Below are 26,945 nucleotides of genomic sequence, written 5' to 3'. Positions count from 1 at the left end.
CACTTGTCTTATTTCTTGGCGTATCCCCCACCCCCTTTTTCCCCTTTTCTATCCTTTTTTTTTTCAGCGGGCGTGTCAGACACCCTTGACACACCGGCTAACACGCGTGCGTTGACAAATCGGGGGGGGGGGGGGGGGGGGGGGGGGGCGTGTCGTGGTCCCGCCTTCGACCTTGCGCACAGGGTTCCTTTACTCTCAATTCGACACGCTAACACACCTTCCCTCGTCTCCGCACTCTCCCGCCTCACACCCTCTCCCCTATAGAAGAACTCCACCTATGTATACTGTGGCGAGGAAAGCGTACGTCGCCTTGAAGAAGACAAGTCCACTTGTCGAAACGTTGGCTCCTGCATTCACCCTGTTCACATTTTGCTCGTTTTGTATTGGTCATACTCGATCGTATAAACTTGGAAGTTCAATTATTTTCATCTTTATCGATTCTGCGCCATGTTATCATACAGCTATATATCTTTCGAGCACACCTGTGCTTGCAAGCATGAGCTCTAAGGAAAACCGCGTCGGTACGCAGGAAAGGTACTTTGCGACACTTTTCTTGCACAGCTTCCCGCCATTCCAGCGTGCTCTAGGCGACCCGTCACGTGGTACCAAATATCTACACAGCGTATGTGGGATGCGTTGCAGCGTGTTTAGGTAGATTCCTTGTCATTATTCATGTGTCGATCGGCGTAATCATTTAAGTTTACAAAATGCAACATTTTAATTGAATATTGAAAACGTATACCTTCATTGTTTTACTTTGTTTTCTGCCAAGCATTGCTTTCTACATTAGAGACGGGAGTTTTACGTGCCACCACCATGATCTGATTTTGAATGCGTCGTAGTGGGAGACTGCGAAATATTTTTGACCGCCTGGAACTCTTTAACGTGCACCCAATGCAAGATACTCGAGTGTATTATGTGTTTTGCCCCCACGGAATGCGTCTGACGCCGCTGGTATCAAACCCCTGATCTCATTCTCAACAGCGCAGCGCCATAAGCGCTGAGCCACCGTGGCTGTTCACATTACTTTCTCTCCAAGATTTCTAAACAGGTCAAGTAGTATTTCATAAAGCATCAGCGAACGAATTCAGTTACATATACGGTACGAAAAAAAAAAAAAACAGGCTGGTAAATAAAAACACCAATTTAGCGCAAAGGACTACACGAATGCCGACTACCAACTGAAAGGTCGCACAGTGGCACAAAGGAAGGAAGACAAGAAAACTATATTGGCATGTTCATGATAAGGCAGCGTGAACGCGTCAATCATGGCAACGCTTGTAGACACTCTCGAAAGATATCCGTTCAGGCGTGGCAATTCACCTTTATGCAACATGTCCAAGGGCTAGCTTCTATACGCGCGCTCTACTGCTATTACTGTTAAGCCACTCCCCGACCAAAAGGCGCACTTGTTCGATCATTTGAACAAAATTTCTCTACACTCCATTTTAGGAGTAGGCTTTTAATTGCGCGAGTGTACCTAATGTTTAGACGCTGTTTCACCGGCGGATGATAGATTGCGCTTTATTAGCCTTTGACTGACGCGACGACTCGCGCGTTATGCGTGATTGATGGGCTGGCACTGCATTCCCATGCGCATGCACAGGTAGTTCTTCTCCTGTATGCCTGTTTTGTTCGCCAGCCTTTTCATACCATGATTCTCTACTAACTATCTTAATATTCTAACGCTCTGAGCAAAGTTTTTCACTGATGTCTTTGTAATAGATGGACATTTAGCACTCTTTCACGGTAACTTTCAGACAGTGTACTTTTAACACCGGTTAGCATTTCAAAAGTGGCTTAGTATAACGTAACTTTTCTGTGGTGTCCAACGAAGAATTACCAATAACCGATGTTCGTGTCGTTGCGTACAGCCAAGGACTTGTTTGACGAGTGCCGAAGCAACGAGGAGTGTGCGGCCACCAATCCGTACCTGGAGTGCGTCAACCGGTTGTGTTCCTGCCCACCTCCCCACGTCCTCAAAGACCACGCTGAATGCATCGGCGGTTAGCGACGTTTTGCTAATCAGTGCCCCATTTGTATAAGTGCTTCATCCATAAAGCGTTTCTGGCTTGTCGGCTGCTGACGTAAAAACAGTACGTGAAGAAAACGGAGGAAGTTTAGCCAGTGTAAAGATCTGCTGGCTACGTGGTGAGACAGAAGGGTCAAAGGGAACAAAGGGCCACGTAGAGCCACGCGACCTAAAATAAAAGAAAAAGAGATAAATTAGAATGTTTTCAGGTGCTAGTTCATGCATTCTATATTGACTTGTTGCTAAATGCGTAAAATTGGCAAACAGGACACCACACACCATTCTGTGTGTCTCTTCTTGTGTGGTGTCTTGTTTCCCAATTTTGCGCATTTAAAATCGGTCACTAAAAAGAGATAAATGTGTACATAAGGGCAATAGCGACGAACTGCTTAAGTGTACAAAGATTTTTGTGAACAGGGGTCCGGCATTGTTGAGCAGCAACCAGATGGAACGTTCATGCAGCGAACGCACGGCGCCACACTTCCTTGCGTTTGCTAGACGGTTCAGCGACGGTGATGTCGAAGCTATTTTAACGCAGAAAATTCGTCCTGTAGTAACGTTAAACATATGTTGTGCGATATTATTACATGGTATTGATGCAACATGAAGCGAACAGACGTAATCAGCGTTTAATGTTTTCCTATATTTTTTAATCTTCTTATTGGGATTGTTATATGTTCTTCTTGTGCTATTTATGATTTGGGTAATCTGTGTTGGTCCCCGTAGTTTCTTTTTGCCCCTTTATGACGACAGTTTTCTTCATAATGACTTCATAATTCTTCATAATAACTGAAAGAGAAACGCCCTTGCGTATACGTGCTTTCGAAATAGAATGAAAGAGCCTCTCCATTTTTTTTTCTTTTTAAGTAGACATACTATAACAAACACCTTTTGCCATTATAAACCTGGTATATGGTACGTCGAACTATAATAAAATGCCACAAGTACATTTGGTGCATTTCGCAATTCCTTATTTTCAATGACGAGGTGTTGTTAGTATTTGACTAAGGGATCCCTTCTTCATATTGTGCTCCATCTGTGTATCTCACAACCCTCTAAGCGTAGCAAACTCAAATGAAAGCTACAAGCCTGTATCATTTAGTTTACTTTGTGTCGCGCAGGTGCCTCGGTGCAGGACTGGATCTCCTGGCTCGTCCTTGTGGCAGTCCTTGCTGTGACGGGAGTCGGTATGGCTGCCTGGCTGATTTCGAAGCGGTAAGCTGCCAAGCTAATAGCATACGCTCCTATATATGCAATTGTAGCAGCTCTTTGCCACTTCGATGTGATATTTTTCTAGTCAAAAAACGTTAACATTGTGTTATTTACGCGTGATGAAACAGGCGCTCTTTTTCGGCATTAGGAGCCCTGAACCACTCGTTATAGAGCCACTATCGAAAGGAACGTAGAAATAAGTTACGCAGCTCACTACTGTGCAGCCTCTCTGGCACATCGTCCTTCATCTTATACCCAATCCGCAAATGGAGCTTTGTCATAGTTTACAAACGCAACATATTCCTGACAGCACGACGGAAGTCGCATGAAATAACGTAAGTCGACAGCTCGGCTAAATGCGGCAACATTATCAGATTTCGAAGGCAGCCGCTACGGAAACAGATTCGGTTGCTTCGGGACTGATGGGTCAGTCCCGAAGCAACCAAATCTGGAGCCCAACATCTACGCTCTCCGCATTAGACAATAAGCTCACAGATTCATAAATTCAGTCTATCATTCGAGCCCTAATCACTTGAAGCCAACGTACAAGCAAGCCAAGGAAAGCATTAAGGAAATTAATTTTTCTATTATTTTGAAATGTAGAAATGAAAAGAAAAAAAACATGGCATGAAAGGGGGTAGCCGATAGGAAGTGAAACACCATCCTCCGCATTGCTCTTGCGATGCTCTACCTATTCACCTACGACGAAGGCTATCTGCCCGTATTAAAATTAAATTATGGCTTTCTACGTGCCAAAAGCACGAGCGGCAGATTATGAGGCACGCCGTAGTGGGGGACTCCAGAATACTGTCGACCACCTGGGGATCCTTAACGTGCACCTAAATCTAAGTGCACGGGAGTTTTCGCATTTCTCCCCCGTCGAAATGCGGCCGCAGTGGCTGCCCGTATTTTTTCTTGTCTACTTGTGTATGCGTACTAGATGATATCCAGGGAGTGTTAGGCAGCGCCCCTTACGTCCGTGGCGGCGGACGTAGAACATACTTTGAGCCGCCAGCATCACGTATAGAAAGCGAACTTCAGGAGCAGGCAAGTGGCCCGATAAACCCTCCTATACAACTTCATGGCAGCAAGGCTGCCAAATTGAGGCCTTTGCTACGCAATGAGCAGGAAGAACCAGATTGTTTTTTCTCCTAAAAACGGACTGTTCATGTGTGGTTACAGCGCTATGCATGAAACTATCATTTATTTCCGACCGCCATGCCAGCAACAAGAAGTCCAGCTCGGATTCAGGCAACAGCGATGACAACGACGCGGAAGGCGCGCCAGCTGCCGAACCCGCAGCGTCTAGCTGCCGCCAACAGCCGCCAGTGCAACATCAGCAGTCGACACATCAGGCGCCTGAGTCACGCTATCGCGGTTACAGCGGCGAAGATGGCGGTGCCGTGCACAAAGGCTACCAGCACAGCGACGTGCTGAGCCGCCTCAACGTCCCGCCCATGAAGGACTGGGTGCGCGTTCCCAAAGGATTCAGACGGTGAGCACGCCGTTCGTTTTTAAAATGCCATTTTGTTGCTTTACGGATGTTTGAGTCCATGGTCGTGTGCGTTGAATTGCGAAAGCGTGAAGTGCTCTTTTCTGCTTTTTCACTCTTAATTTCGTCAAAAGATTGCTGGCGCCGTTTCAAGCGAAGCTTTCTTTGCGAACACTCGCACACTTTGCTGACTGTAGCTTCTGCTTTCCTAACCCTAGGCCACGTACAAGCGCGTCGGTTTTCTTTAGGTCAAAGATGCAGGAAAGAAAGGAAGAATAGTAATCAACGTTATCGCAGTTTTCGTCGTCGTATACTTCTCTTTGCCATGCACCTGTCGTCACTATTCTTCCTTTGACAAACATTGAACATCGCCTTGGTCATCTTGACATGGCTTCGTCGACGTATAAATGAGTGCCTTCGCATAAACTGATGTTTGCGTTTCTTCATAGCTTGTGAACGGTGTAGTGCATAAACCAACGTAGCATGGCTTTAGAGTTAGGAATTAAAGGGGACATAAATGTTTGATCAGGTTACACGTTGTGCAGGAGGATCCTAAATGTAATTTTATACAATGCATTTATTTTTACTTCCGGCAGATTTCTGTATTGTACGTTGGATCTGCATATTTTTTTTTTCTGTCTAAAAACAGGAGTCCCAAAAGCCGTGTTACGTTTCTGTCTTGACCCGATTTATTCCAAAATGTTTTAAAGCTATAGCATAAAATATAATGCAGTTGACATGCAGTGTTGCATCTTGCCATCACTGGTTGATCAAAGTCGAAGGATGTCATCTTGAGGCTGCGTGTAGGTATCACTGCGTTGATGTAAAGATGCTTTTGAAGCTCAAGGGTAACTTTGCCATGGTGTTTTTCATACACAAGGAAATAGAAAGATATAAGGCCTCTGCGTGGGGTGCCTCGCTCTACACGATGCCAGTATGCCATGTTCACGCCCCAAAAGAAAGCGCCAGGCAAAAGTGAGGTGATATGGCAATCTAGATAAGAAAGTTTACACTACGTGCAAATGTCGATGTGTTCTATCGCTTAGCGAGTGAAATTTGCATAGAAATCCTTTTGTCTACTTGGGGCGTTGTCAGTCTGAGAAGTTGGATAACTTGCTCAGGCTTTCTAATTTCTATTCCAATTTGCATTCGGCCTAGAAATGCGTACAAGAAGACGTTGTAAGTGCTATAGTTGGCAGTAATACAACGGCACAACGAGTTTATAAGTCCACAGCGTTCTCGAGATCAAAACTAATCGTTTGTAGAAATTATGCAAGATAATTGTAAAAGCAAACGACTGCTAGGTTCTTGTCCTTAGACCAAATAAAAGGGCTCACATGCGGCGTAACTCATCGCATATAGACGAGTTACGTCTATATGCGATGAAACACTGAAATGATGTGAAAGCCATCTGTACCGATTTTGTCCTGTACCGTAGTGAAGGACCAGGCTTGAATGCACGCGGGAACGCGCGCACGCTGTGAATAGTATTAACAGGCAACGGCGGACGTGTCCTTTCTGCGCAGATGTCCACTCCGCCATCGCAGCGGAGGACTGTATGTACCTTATCCGCAGCTCTCCCCTTCTCACCACTGCACATCTCGATGTTCTCCTCTCCATTTTCCTACTATGGACCACATCATGGAAACCCGACCGAGTCCGCAAAGAGTGCTTCACTTTAAAATTGCTAAGATGTTGTGGTGCTATCACAAACTTTGTTTTTATGAAGGGAACGTAGCTCGGCAAGGGCTTAAAATGGGGGCCTATTTCAAAACTAGGTCGCCAACTCAACGACTGGAAAACGCTCTGCGTCTGTCCAACACTCTTTATAAATATATCTGTTCCGATGATCTCCAATACACAGTAGATTAGGAATATCCCTTGCTCCCATCCTCCAGAACTCCGCACAACGTCGGGCTAATAGAAATTATTGGTCACGCGATTACAACTTTTTTTTCTTTTTCTTTTTGCCGGGCAGATTGCTTTCCTAGCAAGGAGAGGCACGAACTCGTGCCCTTTCGTTATTCCAGGAACGCCCAATGCACGCTCGATGATGCTGGTGGAGGAGGCGCCGCGGATCAGAACCGAGTGATGTGGGCCCAGCAGGCGTTTACCTCTCTGGCGTCGCCCATCTACCAGAACAAGCTGGTCAGGCGCCTCATGGCGGGCAAGGGCGCCTCCAGCTCGTACCCGGACTCCTCCAGCGTCGCCGAGCCAATGCCACCCCGCTCGGCGATGGCCAGTCCGGCGCCGCCCTCGGCCCTATCGGCACGCTACGGCAGCGAGGTGCCGCCGCTGCACACTTCGCTGCAAGAATCCTTGCGCAGGTATCTGTTAACTCGAATATGTCGAGGTTATTATACGCTGTTGTCCTAACCTCAGTGCGCGTGCCCGACTGTGTGTGCTTCTATGTGTGCGCGCATGCCTGTGTGCGTGCGTTGTACTGACCGAAAATCATTTCTGGGGTTTATTCTCCCTCTCAGCATGTATACTATTCGCGACTATTGCACATGGAAGTGAAGGTGTCTAATGTCCATCCTTCTCCACTGACGGCAAGGACGACTTCGGGCGGGTATAATACGTCTTATGGTAGCGTATATGGTTATTTTGTTGGTAATGTGCATAGCGATCACGTATACGCACATTTTCACTTATACACAAGAAATAACAAAATTCGAGAGTTTAAGCAGCTGCTGCATTTCTTTCTTGCATTTTCTGACTTCCAATGTAAAGTAATACTTACCAGCCATGCTATAAGAGATGTGTTTGCACTAGTTTCGGCCATTGTTGCGTTTCGCCTGCGACACACGGTTTTGCCGGCGCGACTGCGGCGGGGCGGCAGACATTTTGGCCCGATCGTCGTCGCCGCAACACTCATCGGCAGGTGTTTCCAGGCGCGACTGCGGCGATGCGACCGCAAAGGATCATCCTCTCATTCCAGTCATTGTGCCCGAAACAGGCGATGCCAAAGCAGGGATCATCCTCTCATTACAGTCATTGTGCCCGACCGGCAGCGCTACAACAGGGTGCTACGAGATCGTGCTCGACATGGTGCTACGGCAGCGCTACAACAGGGTGCTACGAGATCGTGCTCGACAGGGTGCTACGAGATCGTGCTCGACATGGTGCTACGGCAGCGCTACGACAGTGTGCGTCACCATTAGCCCATTGTACATTCACGTGCTCGTCTTTTGAGGGGTTCCTTCTTGCCCTCAACTGCGAGAGTATAAAAACAGCTGCCCCGGACGCCAAAAGGAGGGCTCCGATTTCTTCTGTTGAGTGAAGTGCTCTCCCGTCTCTCTACTTCGGTCAAACCTGACCGCCAACTCTTTGCGATGTTAAAATAAACAAGTTGTTTCGTTGTTACCAGTCGACTCTTGCTTTGCCGGGACCTTCGGATGCTTCCAGTTGTACCCCAGGCCGCCAGGCCAACGCTACCCTTGGGGCTTGCGACCCAGGTACAGCCACGGGCGTCAGCGCCGAGTTCCCAACAGATCGTACCAGCGGTGCGATCCAAAACATCTGGTTGGCAGCGGTGAGATCGCCTACGACTTCAAACAACTGTCTGCCAGCGGTGAGATCGCGACAACGGAGGCCAGCAGCAAAGAGATGCAGTTGACTGTATGCTGAGCAGCTCAACGACGATCCGGGAGCAGTGCAACGAGCCCTGTGTGATGACTGGTTGCCTGCAGCGGAACGACTGCGCGGAATTCCTGCCTGCGAGGTTTGGTGAGTGCGGGACTTTCTTCTTCTGAGCTTTGCCAGGCTTTTTGTTAGTGTCAGAAACAGAGCTGGTAATTGTGGTTGTCGTTGCTGCCGGGTTAGTTGGCGGCAAGACAATAGTAAGCAGTAGAGAAAGCAGCATTCAGAGCAGCCATGGATTTGAAGTCGTTGCGCAAACCGAAATTGTTGGAGCTTGCAAGAGAGTTGGGTCTGGATGTCTCAGACAAACTAAGAAAACCTGAACTGCTAAAGGCTATTCTTGAGTTAGAGGCTGAGGATGACGAGCTGTCGGAATGCCTTGAGACTATTGAGGAGAGGTCAAAAAGACAGGAGCGCGAACTTAAAGAGCAAAAAGAGAGACAGGAGCGCGAACTTAAAGAACAGAAAGAAAAAGAAGAGCGTGAACGTAAAGAACAGAAAGAGCAAGAGCAACAAGAGAAAAAAGAAGAGCGCGAACACGCTTTGGAAATGAAGCGTCTCGAGGTAGAGATGGAACGCGCTCGTAATGGAAGTCAGGCACACGGTGCAGGAGAACGAGTATTGTTCAAAATGACTGACCTGATGCGGCCGTTTAAGCTTGGAGAGGACATTGGTTTGTTCCTGGTTAACTTTGAGCGAACGTGCGAGAAGCAGGGGTTCTCTCGGGAAACGTGGCCACAGCGCTTGCTCACTTTGTTACCCGGCGAGGCGGCCGACGTAGTCGCTCGCTTGGATAGAGAGGAAGCAGAGGATTTCGACAAAGTGAAATCGAGTCTTCTAAAAAAGTACCGGCTGTCTGCGGAGGCGTTCCGTCGGAAGTTTCGGGAAAATGAGAAAGGCAAAAGTGAGTCATATACAGAGTTTGCGTATAGGCTTATGTCGAACATGCAGGAGTGGCTCAAAGAAGAGAAAGCGTTTGGTGACCACGATAAAGTTCTGCAGTGCTTCGGGCTAGAACAGTTTTATAGTCGGTTACCGGAGAACGTGCGATACTGGGTCTTGGATAGGCCAGACGTTTGTACGGTGGCTAAAGCCGCTGAGCTAGCCGAGGAGTTTGTGACGCGTCGGGCTCGCGGAGCTAAGGATGGTCAAAAGGGTGAATTTGGCTCGAAGTTCGAGAGGCCGAAGTTCACACCCATGAGAGCAAAGGGGAACACGCGTAGTGCGGATGCGAGTGGAAGCAGTCCGACCAAACGTAAAGAGACGGCGGCAGCCAAACGCAGAAAGCGGTTCGAGATGAGGCGAGCGCGCGTTTGTTATACGTGCCAGAAGCAGGGTCACTTTTCGGCGCAGTGTCCGGAAACAACACCAAAAGTTGTGTTTTTTTCAATAGGCAGCACTGACGAGAACATGAAGCTTCTCGAGCCTTACATGCGAGACCTCCTCGTGAACGGGAAAGAGTGCCGAGTGCTTCGCGATTCCGCAGCTACGATGGATGTAGTTCACCCGTCTTACGTAGGACCCCATATGTTCACGGGCGAGTGCGCATGGATCAAGCAAGCCGTGGAAGCTCATAGCGTGTGTCTGCCGGTAGCAAAAGTGCGTATTGAAGGACCTTTCGGAGCGCTTGAGACGGAGGCGGCCGTGTCATCTATGCTGCCACCCCAGTACCCGTACCTATTTTCAAACAGGTCCGATCACCTCCTGCGCGAGAAGGGGCTTTTGTTTGGTGAAGCTAGTGTTCAGGCCTTAACCAGATCGAAGGTTCGGGAGCTCGCTGCAAAGGCGGTAGTTGCGGGGCCGACGTTATCAAATAACGAAAAAGGGTCAGAGGCGCAGCAAGCTGATATTCCGAGCACGCCCGAACTGAATAAACTTGAGTCTGTAACGTTAAAGGCGCCAGATACTGGAGAGGAAACGCCCGACACGGGAAAGTTAGAAGAGCTATCTACTGATTTGCTCATCGCGCCTACGTCAGACGGACTTGATAGGTTGCTAAAAGTCAGCCGGTCGGCTTTGATAGCCGAGCAAAAAAAGGATGGTAGCCTAGAAAACATACGCTGCAATGTCAAAGAAGGTATCGCCAGGAAAACTGCGCGTTTTGTGGAAAGAGGTGGAGTCCTGTACCGGAAGTATCTAGACCGCAGAGGAGTGGAGTTCGATCAGCTGGTCGTGCCTCAATGCTATCGTCAGGATCTGTTGCGCTTGTCACACGGGGGTTCGTGGTCCGGACACCTAGGAGTTAAGAAAACTAAGGACCGTCTCTTGCAAGAGTACTATTGGCCAGGGTGTTTTCGGGACGCAGACCATTTCGTGAGGACATGTGACACTTGTCAGCGGGTGGGCAAACCAGGGGACAAATCGAGGGCGCCGTTGAAATTGGTACCTATCATTACGGAGCCTTTTAGACGGCTCGTTATTGATACTGTGGGACCTCTGCCGGTAACAGCCACGGGGTACAGACACATTTTGACTGTGATCTGCCCAGCGACAAAGTTCCCTGAAGCAGTGCCGCTTAAAGAACTCAGCTCAGTTGAGATAGTTAATGCACTACTGTCCATATTTGTGCGAGTTGGTTTCCCTGCGGAAATCCAATCAGATCAGGGCACAGTGTTTACAAGCGCTTTGACGACAACTTTTCTCGAAAGGTGTGGGGTAAAGCTGTTACACAGCTCAGTGTACCACCCACAGTCGAATTCCGTTGAGAAGCTCCACTCCGTCATGAAGCGCGTGTTGAGAGCGTTGTGTTTTGAACATCGAACTGACTGGGAGCTGTGTCTGCCTGGGGTGATGTTTGCTTTAAGGACCGCGCCGCATGCGGCTACGGGGTTTTCGCCAGCTGAACTGGTGTACGGTCGCTCGCTTCGATCTCCGCTTCGCATGCTTCGAGAATCATGGGAAGGTGGGGGCGACGACCCAGTCGTGGTGGAGTACGTGCTTAAGCTCCTCGAACGCTTAAGAAGGGCACAGGAGTTGTCAGGTGAAGCAATGACAAAGGCCCAGCAGAGGGCCAAGGTTTATTATGATCGGACAGCCAGGGCCCGTCGTTTTGAGGTTGGCGATGAGGTCATGATATTGCGCACATCGCTAAACAACAAACTAGACGTGCAGTGGGAGGGCCCAGCACGAATTGTTCAGAAACTGTCGGACGTTAACTACGTGGTAAGTCTGCCAGGAAAGCGGAAAGCACAGCAAGTTTACCACTGTAATCTGCTCAAACCTTATAGACAAAGGGAAGCAGTGGTGTGCATGATGGTAAACGTTCCTGAAGAGCTTCCGGTCGAGCTTCCAGGACTAGGCTCAGTGACGAACAGGGAAGACACCGGTCAAGTCATTAGTGACCTTATCAGTAAAGCACCGCTGTCGCCCGAGCAGAAAACCGAACTACACCAGCTATTACAAGAGTTTCAAAGTCTGTTCTCTGAGAGGCCTGGTAGGACTTCTGTACTTACTCATGATATAGAACTTACCTCACCAGAGCCAGTACGATCCAAGGCGTATCGGGTGTCACCCCGCCAGAGCGATATTATGGAGGCTGAGGTAAAGAAAATGCTACAGCTCGGTGTTATTGAGGCAGGTGAGAGTGATTATACCTCCCCTTTGATTTTAGTTGAGGTACCGGGCAAGGAACCTCGTCCTTGCGTCGACTACCGCAGGCTTAATTCCATCACTAAGGATCAAATTTATCCGATCCCTAACATCGAGGAGCGCCTTGAGAAAGTTAGTAGCGCTCAGTTTATTTCCACCCTAGATCTTGTCAGGGGTTATTGGCAGGTTCCACTTACAGAAGAGGCTAGTAGGTATGCGGCGTTCATTTCACCAATGGGAACATTCCGTCCTAAAGTATTGAGTTTTGGTTTGAAGAACGCGCCATACTGTTTTTCAAGCCTCATGGATAAAGTGTTGCGGGGACAGCAAGAATTCGCTTTACCGTATCTAGACGACGTAGCGATATTCTCCGCATCCTGGTCTGAGCATATGGCACACTTGCGGGCAGTGCTAACCCGCCTGCGCGAAGCGGGCTTGACAGTCAAGGCTCCTAAGTGCCAGTTAGCACAGGCCGAGGTTGTCTACCTCGGTCACGTGATTGGTCAGGGTCGTCGCCGCTCCTCTGAAATAAAAGTGGCCGCTGTGCGAGACTTTCCGCAACCGCGCACCAAGACCGATATTCGGTCGTTCTTGGGTGTCGCCGGCTACTATCAGAGGTACATCCCTAGGTACTCTGATATCGCGGCTCCCCTGACGGATGCTCTAAGAAAAACAGAGCCTCAAACAGTCGTCTGGGACGAGACAAAGGAAAGAGCTTTTAGCGCCCTAAAGAGTGCCCTAACAAGCCAGCCTGTGCTACGATCGCCAGACTATACAAAAGGGTTCATTGTTCAGTGCGATGCTAGTGAGCGAGGCATGGGCGTTGTACTGTGCCAACGGGAAAATGGAGAAGTAGAACACCCCGTCCTGTATGCTAGTCGTAAGCTGTCCAGTCGTGAGCAGGCGTATAGCGCCACCGAGAAAGAGTGTGCGTGTCTCGTGTGGGCCGTTCAGAAATTGTCATGCTATCTAGCCGGCTCGAGGTTTATCATTGAGACGGATCACTGCCCTCTCCAATGGCTGCAGACCATCTCTCCCAAAAATGGCCGCCTCCTGCGCTGGAGCCTCGCTTTACAACAATATTCCTTTGAGGTGCGTTACAAAAAGGGGAGTCTCAACGGTAACGCCGATGGCTTAAGCCGAAGCCCCTAACGTAGGAATCAGCCTCAAAATTGTTTGTTACTGATGTTTTTCTTCCTGAGGCAGGATTTTTTTTAACATATTGCTTTTGTTTAGTGTTTCAAAGTGATGATATGCTTTCTAGTGCAATTTTTCAATTTGTGGACGCGTTCTGAGTGATGCTAGACTACTGTAAGGAACTAGGCAGTGGTATAAAAAGGGGAAAGAGCCTGGCAGGGCTTAGTGAGGGTTGTGCCGTGCTTGCTGACTGAGCGGTTGAGTTTCAGAGTAGTTCTAACGCTTGCCGGGAACGAGAACAAAAATGTGAACTCTCCCGAAGTCACTTTGCAGTGTCCCGTGCGAACCTGAACGAGAGAACGAGGCCTTCTCTGTGCGCTGCGCTCAAGAAACGTCGAGGGACGCCCGTCTTCGGTTATGAGCATCATCGAGCGACATCCCTCCGGCCAGCGGATGCAGTCCCCTGTCCATCGGGATCTCCTTCCCCCGGCGGGGCGGTCTGTTGCGTTTCGCCTGCGACACGTGGTTTTGCCGGCGCGACTGCGGCGGGGCGGCAGACATTTTGGCCCGATCGTCGTCGCCGCAACACTCATCGGCAGGTGTTTCCAGGCGCGACTGCGGCGATGCGACCGCAAAGGATCATCCTCTCATTCCAGTCATTGTGCCCGAAACAGGCGATGCCAAAGCAGGGATCATCCTCTCATTACAGTCATTGTGCCCGACCGGCAGCGCTACAACAGGGTGCTACGAGATCGTGCTCGACATGGTGCTACGGCAGCGCTACAACAGGGTGCTACGAGATCGTGCTCGACAGGGTGCTACGAGATCGGGCTCGACATGGTGCTACGGCAGCGCTACGACAGTGTGCGTCACCATTAGCCCATTGTACATTCACGTGCTCGTCTTTTGAGGGGTTCCTTCTTGCCCTCAACTGCGAGAGTATAAAAACAGCTGCCCCGGACGCCAAAAGGAGGGCTCCGATTTCTTCTGTTGAGTGAAGTGCTCTCCCGTCTCTCTACTTCGGTCAAACCTGACCGCCAACTCTTTGCGATGTTAAAATAAACAAGTTGTTTCGTTGTTACCAGTCGACTCTTGCTTTGCCGGGACCTTCGGATGCTTCCAGTTGTACCCCAGGCCGCCAGGCCAACGCTACCCTTGGGGCTTGCGACCCAGGTACAGCCACGGGCGTCAGCGCCGAGTTCCCAACAGATCGTACCAGCGGTGCGATCCAAACACCATCTTACCTTGAAGATACTTGTGTGTCGTACGTCTATTGACGGAAGAAACGCAAAACAATGGCGGAAGCAAACGTGACGACATGTACTGAAATCTCGCTGGTAGGCGCCATTACTTGCAGAATTAATTTGCGATGCCACCAAAATATCACGCGCCACAGCAAATAAAGGCTTCATCAGGACTAGTAGCATTTGCAACTTGTTACTGCTCGCGCGCAAGTTCGTAAACGCTCTCCGCGAGTCCTTAAGCCGGGGTTTATGCGCAAGTACACGTAGGTCAGCGAAACCATGTGCAAGGGCGAGCTGAAGAAATACCTTTCACTGCTCTTTGACAGCACGCTCTACGCCATGTGTTATTTTCTGCGGTTAGAGTGATTCTACACTTGCCATGAAGCGACAGCGCTGTTCACCCAAGTGGCGCCGGTATGCCCATAGGGGTGTCGAAGTGAATATGAGCAAGTGGCATAGATAGATAGATAGATAGATAGATAGATAGATAGATAGATAGATAGATAGATAGATAGATAGATAGATAGATAGATAGATAGATAGATAGATAGATAGATAGATAGATAGATAGATAGATAGATAGATAGATAGATAGATAGATAGATAGATAGATAGATAGATAGATAGATAGATAGATAGATAGATAGATAGATAGATAGATAGATAGATAGATAGATAGATAGATAGATAGATAGATAGATAGATAGATAGATAGATAGATAGATAGATAGATAGATAGATAGATAGATAGATAGATAGATAGATAGATAGATAGAATGGGAACTCCACCATCATCATCATCAGAGACTCCGGCATCGGAACCAGCAGTTCAAGAAGTAGAGGACGAAGGGACTCGTGAGCGTGAGCGGTGGTTCGAGGCTCGGCTTGGCGCTTTAGGGCGCGGCCAGTCAGGCTGGCGTGGACTGAGGGACCGCGCTGTTCCCACATTGGCGCCCAAAGTGGGGCCTCGGCAACGTTCCGGGACGAACTATGATCGTGGGGAAGGTGGGCGGCGCCTGTTCCACAGCCAGCAGCGATGCCTGCCTGGCCTGGTGCGTGGCCATCTCCGCGGTGCGAGCTGCAGCTCTGGCGCTCGCTGAGAAGCGTTTCCGCTGGCTCCTCCTATGTCACGGTCATCGGGTCTGGCATGGGCCTTCGGGGCGTCGTGGTCTGCTGCGCGCTGCTGCAGCTCTCGGCGCCGTCATTGGAGAAGGACACTACCGACGTGGGTGACATCAACGCGATGGCGTTGACGTCGCCTTCGTGAGTCCCTCGGCGATGTAGTGTGAGGACTTCCACACAGTAGGCTCGAGAGGCCCTGATGAGTGGTGCCAGGTGTTCCAGGGAAATCACGGGCGCTTGACGCCAGTTATCAACTGTTGTGGAAGCAGCACTCTTCGAGCAATGATCATGACAATCTGCGATCTTCCCATCCTGTTACCTACGCACCTCTGGTCACTTGCGCTGGTCTCTGCGTGGTGGCATCACAGTAAGCATGCAGCTGCACCTTCAGGCTACCTGCTGCGTGCACTCGCAGAACGAGGTCGGGGTAGACGGCCAAACCAGGTGTGCCTCCGGGAGGGGTTTAGGGCCTTCAGGTTGCTACAAGACCGACCTCGACAACTCGGAGATTCCACCACTAGTCTGCCGCATCCTCACGAAGAGTATGTCGGGGAAGCCAGCCAGGTTGAGGCCTTCGGGTTCCTGGAAGACCTTTGTGACTTAGATGTTGCCTGCTCGGCCGATCCTCGTTTGGTGCAACAGTCTGCAAGGTTTGCCCACCACCGGGGGTGCGGTGCCATCGCTGCAAGCCGCCGTGGGCCAGTTCTATCATCGCCTTCGCAGAAGGAGGGGCAGTATAGGAACTCCACCGCCATCATCATCATCATCATCATCATCATCATCATCATCATGATCATCGGAGCCAGCGCCATCCTCGGAACTCCGGCCTCGGAGCCAGCAGTCGAAGAAGTAGAGGACGAAGGGATTCGTGAGCACGAGCGGTAGTTCGAGGCTCGGCTGGGCGCTCTTGGGCGCGGCCGGCCAGGACTGGGCCCTGCTGGCGTGGACTGAGGGACCGCGCTGTTCCCATAATATATGGATGGATGGATGGATAGACGGATGAATTTGTGAATTCCTTTCAGTAGCGCTTTTATGCGAAGAGCCGTTAGTCATGTACAGTCGCGTGCAATATATATGACTTGTAACACACTCGTTCGTAGCCGAAGAGGCTCCAGGGCTGCGCGGCGGCTCTGATATGCGAAACAATGGTTTATTAAATACAACTAATTGAAGGTGTGTTTAGGTCTGGAACTTAGCCTGTGTCTGCGCAGCCGTACAGTCGTGGAGCCCCTTCGACCATGGGCACCGGTGTTGCAGGTCATATTGCACGTGGCTGTACATCTTTAATCTCGAAAGTTGGTCAGCAGAAATCCCAAAACACTAGATATCCGAAGCGACAACGAAATGTGTCGCTTAACCGAGCAAATTAGATTGTATGAGATTATATGTGGTAGCCGAAGAATGAAGGAGTTCTAGCCGGTCACCAGGCTGAGCCTGGGAACACATAACTATGCGTTCGTGATCATTGTTGAATGATGTGCGCGGTAGCGGCGATTATAATGGTTTTTGTACCGCTCGCGACATGATAAATTGTCCTAGGCTGCGCTTGACAAGGCACGTTGAACCAGCATTTTCAAAGCAAATTCTCGCTGAATACACAGGATTGCGGCGGCCAGTGGTCGTTCCTCACAGCGCTTGCAGCCGCATCAGCGTAGGGCCACGCTGACTACCTGCAGCGACGAGGCGTCTTCGTTCCGCTCGTTCCCGGTATCTGGGGCCCGCTCCGGGAAGTCGCAGCGCTACGCCGCCGCCGCCGCCGACGACGACGACGACGATGAAGAGACGCGGGCGCCGCCGTCAAGGCTGCGCAGCCGCAGCAGCTCTCGTTACTCGGCGGCCGCGCGCGAGCCCAGGTCGCGCAGTGAGTCCAGCGATGCACTGCCGACATCACCGCGCAAAGTGTTCTTTGCAAACTATTAGAAATAGAAATAAAATATACGCGTACGTACCCTGTTTGATTCAGCTTGAGGTCAAGCATCTTGGAAGTATGCATGTATCGCTGCTTTTCTTCCAGCTTCTCGGCATTCTCGGATGTCCGAACCATCTATAGCCTCATCTATAGCCGACAGGCTTATCTTGCAGCTTGCGGGTTGATTATTCATGGAAACAGGCGTATGACTCTGAGAAAACAGTGGTTATCATTAAGCTCTATGTCATTAAAGAATCGCTGCATGAATGCTTGGGTGTTTTCGGAAGTCCCTCATGTATATATCATAAACGTTAGTAAAACGAATGCTGTCATATACCGTGCGAAAAACAAGAAAATTAACATTACCTCAGACATTAAGCTGCGAAACTCAAAAGTAGAACTAGTAAGCGCATTTAAAATACTTGGAGTGTATTTCAGCGAAAATATGACCTGGGACACTCATATCGACCACGTTGTGTCAAAACTGTCTCGCATCGTTGGATTGACATACGCCAACAGATACATTCTACCGTCAAAGGTTAAGCTTCTGCTGTACAATGCGTTATTCCACTCACATATGAAATATTGCCAATTAGTTTGGGGGAACACAACAAAAGGTAATTTGCAAAGAATCATGATATTACAGAAAAAAATGTTACGAAATATTGAAAACGTCCCCATGAGTCACCCTTCCCACCCTCTGTTCTTGAAGTACTGTGTAATGAAAATAGACGAGCTATATCCGCATTGCCTGTGTTCACGTTATAAGCTTGAAGTAAAAAATAACAGCTATTCCCTACTACGGTTGGCATCGCTTTCTAAAAGGACCACACCTTATGAGAATCGAAATACACAGCCATGGCTAATCAAAACGTGCAGAACCGGATACGGACAACAAATGGTAAACAGAACCCTACCGCATTTGCTAAATTTCTGCCATAAAAACGGTTTCACTCCCGAAACAGCATCGAACCAGAAACTGAAATTGTTCTTCTGTGACAAAGCTCCTTTCCCATGACAGAATTTCATGTGGTTCTTTCATCTCTGCGCATGTACGCTACACGCATTGCAATGTACTGTTTCATACTACACCAATGTGTGCCGTTTTATTTTTTGTTTTTTCCTTCATTATGTAGCGCTTTTTACTTGCAGTTTTTATGTTTGTACGTTTTTGTTTAACATTGGTCTATCACGCAGTTAACAAACTTTTTATTTCTATAGTACCTTATTGTCAATGTTATCGACAAGTTATTGCTGCATTAGTATTTATTTGTTTGTGATTTTTATGTTGCCATGCGAAAAAGTGTTTCTGTTTCTTCTATTTTGTTCTCCGGGGAGCTGGGAACTAGTCAAGCTGACTTGTCAGCTTTTTTTCCCGCACTCCCTCACTTCATGAGTGAAATAAAGATTATTATTATTATTATTATTATTATTATCCTTCCAATGAAGTAGTAATGCATTAAACGAGTATACACCTACCCCCTCCTTCCTCGAAATAATCAAATTTCCTGGAGCTCCTACATACAGCGCCAGTGAATAAGGCGCTGTTCACCTAGCAGAGGCGAAACCACTTGATTGAGTAATTCGTAGAGCACGACACGCTCGGTGTCCAGCTCATAAGAAGCGCAACTGCCGGCCTAGCATTCTCACATAATAAATAACCTGAGCTAGGCCTTTGCCATGCACTTCGCGTGCGCACCTGGACTCCGATTAGGAAACTGACAATTTTGCATACTCACCTTGATCCACTCGTCCAGCAGACGAGTGGATCATAATAGGTGATCATAATAGGGCTGACCACGTCGCTGCACCATCCGAAACATGCACGGTTTCGCCGTTTACCTTATATTGGTCTTAAACCATTTTGAAGAAGCGTTCCCGCATCTCTATTGGGGCGAAATGCAAAAACACCCGTGTACTTAGATTTAGGCGCACGTTAAAGAACCCCAGGTGGTCAAAATTTCCGGAGTCCTCCACTACGGCATGCCTCGTAATCAGAAATTTGTGGTTTTGGCACGTAAAACCCCATAATTTCAAGAAGCGTTAGTTTGCGTAGCTTTATTCGTATGGATTCACAATGCAGCGTTTTTAGAAAAGTTGGAACAGTTTAAACGTTTCTCTATTTGGCGGGTTCACCATAAAAGAAAGAGAATAATCTTTTCTTCTAAGCAAGCACAGGATGCGCTGCCTCTTAGGATCCGAGTCTGAAAGCTTGGCCTCCCAGTGCTCTTCGGTTAGTGTTTGGGTGTCTACGTTGTCATGTTTACATCCTAATCCCCATACCGCATCGTATGTGTGTGTCGAGCATCACAGTGCGTGCAGAAGTATGAATGCTGAGTGCAATAGGATATCGCGGTTACAATTTCCTGAGGGTTACTGCCTCTTCTCTTGTTAGGCTAGTGTGAGAATGTGGGTGATCATGTAATGTTGCATAATACCGGTGTACATTTTCGGGACTCCGGCGTCATTCGGTTCTGCTCGGAGGTTTTTTCCAAAGCTGCTGTGCGTTCTCCCATTTCGGTGGAAGTCTTGTTCACATGGGCCATGAATCCCTCAAGGGTTCCCTTTAGTAGGCGGACTGTTGCTTTGAGGGTCTCATTCACCTGTCGTCGTCGTCGTCGCCGTCGTGGTCGCTGTTGTTGTTGTTGTTGCTGTTGCTGCTGCTCCTGCTCCTGCAGGATAAGTTCGAGGGCTGCTTGCTTGGCGCCCTGTTTTACTTAGTCTTTCTTTCTATGTTCTCATGTTGCTTGGTGAAGGTTTGCTGGTCCTTGCATCTTCTGACCCGATCACGGCTGACTTGGTTTAGGTTTTCCATTCATTTTCTAACCCCGTACACGCCAACCGGCTCCTGACGCTCACAAAGAAGCTCTTGGAAGACCGCTGCTTCGTTGAGAAGTTCGTCAATGCGGAACTGCGTTCCTCAGAGGTTTACGTGGACAGCTCGAAGATGGCGTGCTACAGGGGTACTTCTGGGCGCAGAGGAAGGAGAACGCGTTTGCAATGATCGAGCAGCTAGGAAAATGCACGTTCTTTCTGAATATCAGCATGTCCGAGCTCCACAGTGAGCGCCTGATCGAAGTAATTGAGAGAATCAGAGCCGATCGAGGCGCGCAGACGCAAGTCACTGACCCGTAACCTGCAAAAAGTTACCTGCAAAATGCTTCGCGTAACTTCTTTCCCACAGTACGTGGCATCTGCACAATTTTTCCTGAGGAGGCAGAAAGGCGCAATATACAGAGACCGGCAGCTCATTTGAAGTTCTAAAGCAATAAGAAATGTACCTTTAGAAATAAAGTTGTTGTTTGTAAAAGAGCATGTATGTTGGCAATACTTTTCCAGGTCTGTAACGTTCCTCCTCAGCTTCAGATTCGGGTATTATAAACTTCTAAAAAGTGGGTATTTGTGTTCTCCACATTCCGTCTTAAATTCGGGCCACCACAGTATGAATGCTAGTTTTAGTAAACAGGCCACCTAACTAAAGGAAGCTAAATATCCCGAAGTGTTCATCATTCGAGCATGCGGCAAGACAATAAAACTAATTAAGAAAAGTAATCTTTCTCAGGATGACATTGCTGACTCTAAGATTGGTGTTTCGGTTTCCGTGCCATGTGTGCGCCAAATTTCCCACAGGTTCACGAATGTTTCGGGACGTTTCGGTGTGAGTGTGTTAGTTTTTGTGGAGCAGAATCTTAGGCAGATTACCGAGCTGTAGGAAGTCCTCAGCTGCAATTGGGCAACAGTGCTGTGCCGCATACAGGAAGCCACGCATTAGATGTAGCAAATGTGCCGTATACTCCTTGTTGGGGCGGTGGCGCGTACATCGGGGAAGCACGCCGTTTGGTCAACGTCTGCCTTGAGGAGCTCGTGCTCAGTGTGACGAATCGAATAGGGTAGCATGTGTCCATCCGTCGTCGTAATCCCCCCCCCCCCATATTCAGCCGGACACAGAAAAAGTATCGGCACAACCCACTATTAGCAAATGATAATATAGAGGCGTAATCGACTGCCGTTGAAGGTCACAAGTGAGCTAGCAAAGCCGCCATATAGTTTTAACAGGAAAGTAATCGGCACATATCAGGGGTTGTTTAGGAATTGACGACCATTAAGAGGCCCGTACATGTTTGCTCACGTTGAACATATAGAACTCCTAAATGGCAATCTTCGCATTAGACATGCGCTGATCATTTTTTTTAAATGTGTGAGCATTTATATGCCTGCCCAACGAGGAAACCCGTATGTCCTTCCGTCAGGTAAGACGACTGCTTTCAAGATAAGGCACACAGCAGTGAGCAAATTGACTTTCGTGTTGCCTCTCGCTTCAGTGCGAACTATGCTGCGAGAATACAGCGCACACCAAGCTATCACCACTCGGTGCACTGTGTCACCATCGCAGACCACTTTCAAGATAGCGCCTGCGTGGCTGTACCCTACGTAGCCGGCGCCTGAGTACGGTTGATTACAGTTGATGGTTCGCATCGAGAGGGGACAGTGTCATTCCCCACGTCTACGTACGAGGTCTACCAATCGTGACACCGTTCAATAACGCAGCGTACTAAAGCACGCACTGGCTAATGCTGATCTTCCATGAAGCAGACCCATCATCCAAATGAACCATCATATAACATGAGTGAACATTGCTACTACTCACCTCTTCGTCATCTTAGACTGGTCTCGGTTGATATTTCGGTGTTGCAACCACGCTTCTCTGTTTCACGCTTCTTGCGTGGTGTTTCTCACAAAATAGCAAGTGGTTAGTAGGAAATGCTTACGCATCATTCAGATAACTCGCGCAGGAGATTCTGCGTGTAACTTTTTTAATGTGAGTTCTCATGAGTGTATATATATCGGCTGTTTATAGAATAAACCTTTTAGGAGTTCGGTGCTTGTGTTGTCTGCTTGTTTTCTTCATCCACGTGCGTTTTCATAGGCATAAATCTGAACCAACAAGCTTTCATCCTTGCCACCCTATTCATGTGCTGTGCATTCAAACTACTGACATGAATTGCCTTTAACATCAATAAAAGGGTTTACACGCAACATACGACACAGAGATGACAGTGAAACCACGGTGCTAACTTCCCAGTCCCTGCAAATCAACACTTGCTTACTCGGCGTTCAGACAATCCCACCGAGGTCCATATCGGCCCAGATCTCTCGAATTGCTGCCGCGGCGTTCCTCTTCGCAATCCAATCGTGCATCAGGTCTAGATGACGCTGCGTGAAGTGTGTCTTCCAGTCTCCTACGATGCCTTTTCTTACGATGCCCGTGCCCTTGAGCTTGCCGGAAGCGGACAACGTGAATCGATGAGCGGCGTCTATAAAAGGCTGATCTTTCTCTGTCAACCTCGCCATGGTTGATTGGTCAATATGACATACTTTGGACATGTACGACACGCTGCTCTTCTCAACAATGTTCCGGTACACGTCTTGGTCCTCTTCTAGCATGCGTCTGTAGTGCTCTCCCATGAAGCCTGCTAGGCACAAAACGGTGTTTCTAAAATCGCTCTTCAGCTGCTCGTATGTGAGAAAGAAAACGTTTTCTTCGTGTCGATGCGAGTACCAGGAGAGAAGGTGATCGCAGTAGTCTCCTCGCTCTACTTCGCCGAGAACAAAAGCATTGACGAAGTCATCGAAGGTGCCGTCGGAGAAGTCGTATATTGGGCCGTTCCGAACGTAGTAGTAGAATGAGACGCAGACATCGAGCGGGTTGCGGGTCAGGTAGATGAACTTGGCCTTGAGGTTCTTGGGCTGCTGTTGGTACTGGAAGTGCGTTTTCAGAAAACGTGGTGGCTGCATCTCGTCGAGGTAGCGCATACCCGTCAGCTCAGGGTACGGACACCAACGGTGAAATTCGGCGTAGTTTTCGGCGCTTTCCCCCCTAGATAGCAAAGTTGATAAAGAGGGGAAGAAAGAATGCGAGTTTGGCAAGCGCTCGTGCACATAATTACACGATGGAATGGATATTTTTCTTCTAAATTGCAGCCGTACGTGTCAGCTATATTTTGAAAGATAGAACGATATATTGGAAGAAATAATAAATAAATTGTTTATGTTCATCAATGATGTGAAAGAAAAACAACGTCGGAGTTAGGACAGCTACGCCTTTTGACTTATTTAACAGATAGTACGCTAAATCCTGCAGAGCTTGCACAGATTTTGTCTGACTAAACCAAGAACCTCAGGTTCAAATCGTAACTGACGCATCGGCCTGCGAAGTTGTGACGCCAACCTTGCCACGATCCGGTATAGCCGTATCGCGCACGCTGTCGGGGTGCGTGTCCAAGCTTCGACCTACTAGCATGACTTGTTTAAACATTCATTAGAGCTTTCCTTGCCTACCCACCGGAGCTTAGAATGGCTGCTGGCTGCTGGGTGAGTCAGTATTTCGGTGAATATCTTTGTACATAGTGCACCAAAGACACCAGCGAACGGGTTGTTGAACCCTTGTAGGTTCAACGGCAAAGTAGTTAAAGCAACCATTTTTCAGCGTAAAAGAAATCTACACAAAACCTTTACAAGTATTGTCAGCTAGCTCACAGGTATATTTAATCGCACCGACTTGGTAATGAAATACTGAATTATAATGAAATATTCTTTGAGTCACTTTTTTAGCCATTTGACATGTGCTAGTGGGTGTGTGGCCGCTCTTGGCTAGTCTAGATTGGCTATGTAGCACTTATCACTTACATATAAGGCTGCATTAGGCTTAACGTAAAGTTAGCTAAAAGACCTTAAACTTTTGAACCACTCTGCATTGGCATATGTTCTATCGATGAGGTTTCTCACTGAGGTACGAACATTTATGGGTACCTGTGAAGAATTAGTTCGATGATTTGTTCCAGCCAGTTGTTGCCACATTTCAGGTAGGACACCAGTACAAGGTCATCGTCGTGTGGAATGTATGCGCGGATGGCGCGCACATTCTCAGGCAAGTACGTCTTCGCGTACTTCAGGCCGTCAATAACTTGGTAGGCAGGAAACCGTCTGGCTGTCATGCCTTCCTGAAAATATGTAAATTGCAAGAGGTGTATGCACCTTTCATGGTCGTGTTGGGCATACAATGAAGCAGATTATTTTTTCTTTGAATCATGCCACTTCCATTCGCAGTGCTCATTTCTTCGCCTACGGAGAGTGACTAACCCGGTAGGCAGACGCGCATTCTACACTAAAATAAATGCAGAAAAAAGACGTTAGCGCTGACTTCAATTAAAGGAAATTAATAAAGATGAAGTAATTTAACCATTTTTTCTATGTTTAGGGTGCGCATAAACTGCGCACTTGGTGTGTGGCTGTGTTGCTCCACCAAGACGCAGAATAAAAACATATGCAAGCTAATGTTTTTCACAGGCTTGTTGCGGTTACCACAGAAACAATAGGCAGCACCTACGACAATAATAGAAAATACCTTAAATATTCCAGTTGGGTAAATGAAATAGTGATCTTTGCAGCGATAAAATTCTTGCTGTACAGTTGTACTAACCTGCTCATGAGGCGGGGCGACAACATACGAGCCGAAATACGTTGAGACAGGATAAAAATATTTATGAGAGACTTGATGGCATCTCTTTAAGCGACGTTTACCACTGCGGCATAATCCCTGCCTCTTAGTTTTATGCCTTCAGTACCTGGAGGATGGAGAGAAGAACGCGCAGCTATGTCGACCATAAAGGTCAAATGGACGCGAGAAGTCAGGCTTCCAAAGGTTATTTTCGGTGTTCAAAATATATATTTGTAATGTGCCAGAAGTGAGGAACATGAACAGATGCGTTGGTTTTATTATAATTTCCTGCTAATGTCAATAATAAATGAGTTCCATGGCCTGTTTGTCAAGACTAGAGCATATTTTCTAATATTCAATGTATATGGACTTACTATTGAACCCTCATTGTTACGAAACATGCATTTATATCACATGTACCAATCGGACGAGTGTCACAGCGTTGCCGGTAAGGTGAGGTTGCACGATAAAGTAGTGTATGTTTCTTTGTAGCCGATTATTGATTTCTGTTAGCACCTTCCTACCAGCAACCACTCGGAGGCATGACAACGTGCGTCCGAGCCCAGAGGTCTTCATGAATTGATTGGCCTACCAAGCGACCAATCTTCACGTCTCTGATCCAGACGGTAAATCCCATCTACCTTTAAAAGTTACGTAAATTGAGGCATTTTTTCATGTTTACTGCATAGAATCCGTTCTGACGTTGTTTTCATTGAGCGCTAAGCACAAGATAAGCACATATCCTTGGCCAGGTGAATAGCGCTGATTGCGAGCACTGCCATACACTCCTAAAATGCTGCAACGCACATTATGCGACTATGCAGCATATTTGTGGGGGAAATGGACTCGGGACAATTTCCTGGCCAGAGTTTACAAGCAACCACTGTGAGAGGGCTCTCCTCTCGGCCCACGGCCGGACTCCAAAGCACGCAAAAGCCACATTGAAATTTCTTGCGTGCCTCGGGGAGTGGACACGCAATTTAGGTAGACGCGCTGTGTAATGCCCACATACACATTCGCTCCTTTCTTTCTCCTCATCATCATTTGTCTCTAAGCTTTCATTCGCCTTCCCTCTTCCTCTAGACAGAGCAGCAGGCTGGAGAGCACCTACTCAAGTCGAACTCTTTGTTCTTCAAGTATCATCTGTCTCTCTCTCTTGACCACATGTAGGGGGGTTCATTGACGTGCACTCAATGCTTGTTACACAAGAGTTCCGCCGCTCTGCGGAAGGAACGAATCTGTGACCTCACGACGCAGCATCGTAACGCCACAGCGACTGTGTCACTGTGTTTGGTGGTAAACAAGTTTAGAATGCAACTAGAATCCCTAACTGGGCTACGCAAATATGCGACTTCATATTCGCTGCATCAACGAAAGTAGGTGAACTTCTGTAGAATGAACGTACCACCACGATTAAGGTCCTTATAAGCGCCTTTACGTACCTCTAGTTTGCGCTGTACTTGCACTCCAGTTTAACCGCTATCATGGGCCGTATTCAGCAACAATGTTGTGTAATTTCATATCCGTGCAAGTCAGCAGGATGTACTTAAATCATAGTGACAGCGCGAAACCACTGAAGGCACCACACAGTGCCGGAGTTTGATATTTATAAGTTATACATACCCGCTTATAGGAAGCCTCCTGGTCTAAGCTGTAGCGATCCAATGACGCCCTGTTTATGAAGACACCTTGTGTGCCTCTGGAAGGGCAACGCTGTCGCGCTTATCGGTATGAACAAGGGGAAGGGCATCTTTCACAGCTGTTCGCCCTCAGTGATAAAGCTGTTTCTGTACATTTAGATAATCCAGTAGAGCGCTTGTATAGCCCCGATATCTTTGTTTGTAATTCTACTATTTCAGAGACAAAAGATGCTTCACTGTAAATTCTGGGAAGTCAGTGACAGCGCCATTTATCAGTGCTGAGTGCTCTAGTGAAAGCAAATACAGGCAGAAGCTCGTTTTTGGCAGAATGCTAGTATTATCATGTTTGTACAGATAAAATCGACCACAGTGAGGAGAAAGAAAGAGAGCTAGCTGGCAAATGCCACCAGGAGGGACACAACGCCTGCC

General features: G+C 48.1%; 2 protein-coding genes across 7 annotated transcripts in view; one reads left to right on the top strand and one right to left on the bottom strand.

Annotated features, from left to right (window-relative positions):
• LOC142572053 (uncharacterized) overlaps positions 1-17,444 on the top strand; it is a 66,443-nt gene extending 48,999 nt beyond the window's left edge. For 5 of the 6 annotated variants that reach the window (XM_075680867.1, XM_075680862.1, XM_075680864.1 and 2 more), the window contains 5 exons: positions 1,875-2,006; positions 3,154-3,247; positions 4,470-4,739; positions 6,767-7,063; positions 17,071-17,444. In XM_075680867.1, the coding sequence (XP_075536982.1) occupies positions 1,875-2,006; positions 3,154-3,247; positions 4,470-4,739; positions 6,767-7,063; positions 17,071-17,389 (1,112 nt within the window). In that variant the 3' untranslated portion in view covers positions 17,390-17,444. The remainder of the gene's footprint in view (positions 1-1,874; positions 2,007-3,153; positions 3,248-4,469; positions 4,740-6,766; positions 7,064-17,070) is intronic. The other variant, XM_075680866.1, reaches the window with a different exon arrangement.
• Positions 17,445-22,368: 4,924 nt separating this feature from the next.
• Positions 22,369-26,562, bottom strand: LOC142572052 (sulfotransferase ssu-1-like). The gene is made up of 3 exons (XM_075680861.1): positions 26,500-26,562; positions 24,189-24,379; positions 22,369-23,256 (listed from the first exon to the last, which is right to left on the bottom strand). Exons 2-3 carry the CDS (start codon positions 24,371-24,373, stop codon positions 22,494-22,496), a joined length of 948 nt encoding a protein of 315 aa, XP_075536976.1. The 5' UTR covers positions 24,374-24,379; positions 26,500-26,562; the 3' UTR covers positions 22,369-22,493.
• Positions 26,563-26,945: the final 383 nt, after the last annotated feature.

The sequence above is a fragment of the Dermacentor variabilis genome, chromosome 2, assembly GCF_050947875.1.
Source record: "Dermacentor variabilis isolate Ectoservices chromosome 2, ASM5094787v1, whole genome shotgun sequence".
Taxonomy (NCBI): Eukaryota; Metazoa; Arthropoda; class Arachnida; order Ixodida; family Ixodidae; genus Dermacentor; species Dermacentor variabilis.
Note: the sequence above shows the minus strand (reverse complement) of the source record. Positions and strands in the feature narration are given on the sequence as shown.

Bases quoted from the DNA above. Each gene is read 5' to 3' on its own strand.
- LOC142572052 (XM_075680861.1), bottom strand. From the start codon at position 24,373: ATGACAGCCAGACGGTTTCCTGCCTACCAAGTTATTGACGGCCTGAAG. The intron at 23,257-24,188 runs GTACCCATAAAT...TTTGCTATCTAG, and splicing joins ATCGAACTAATTCTTCACAG to GGGGGAAAGCGCCGAAAACT.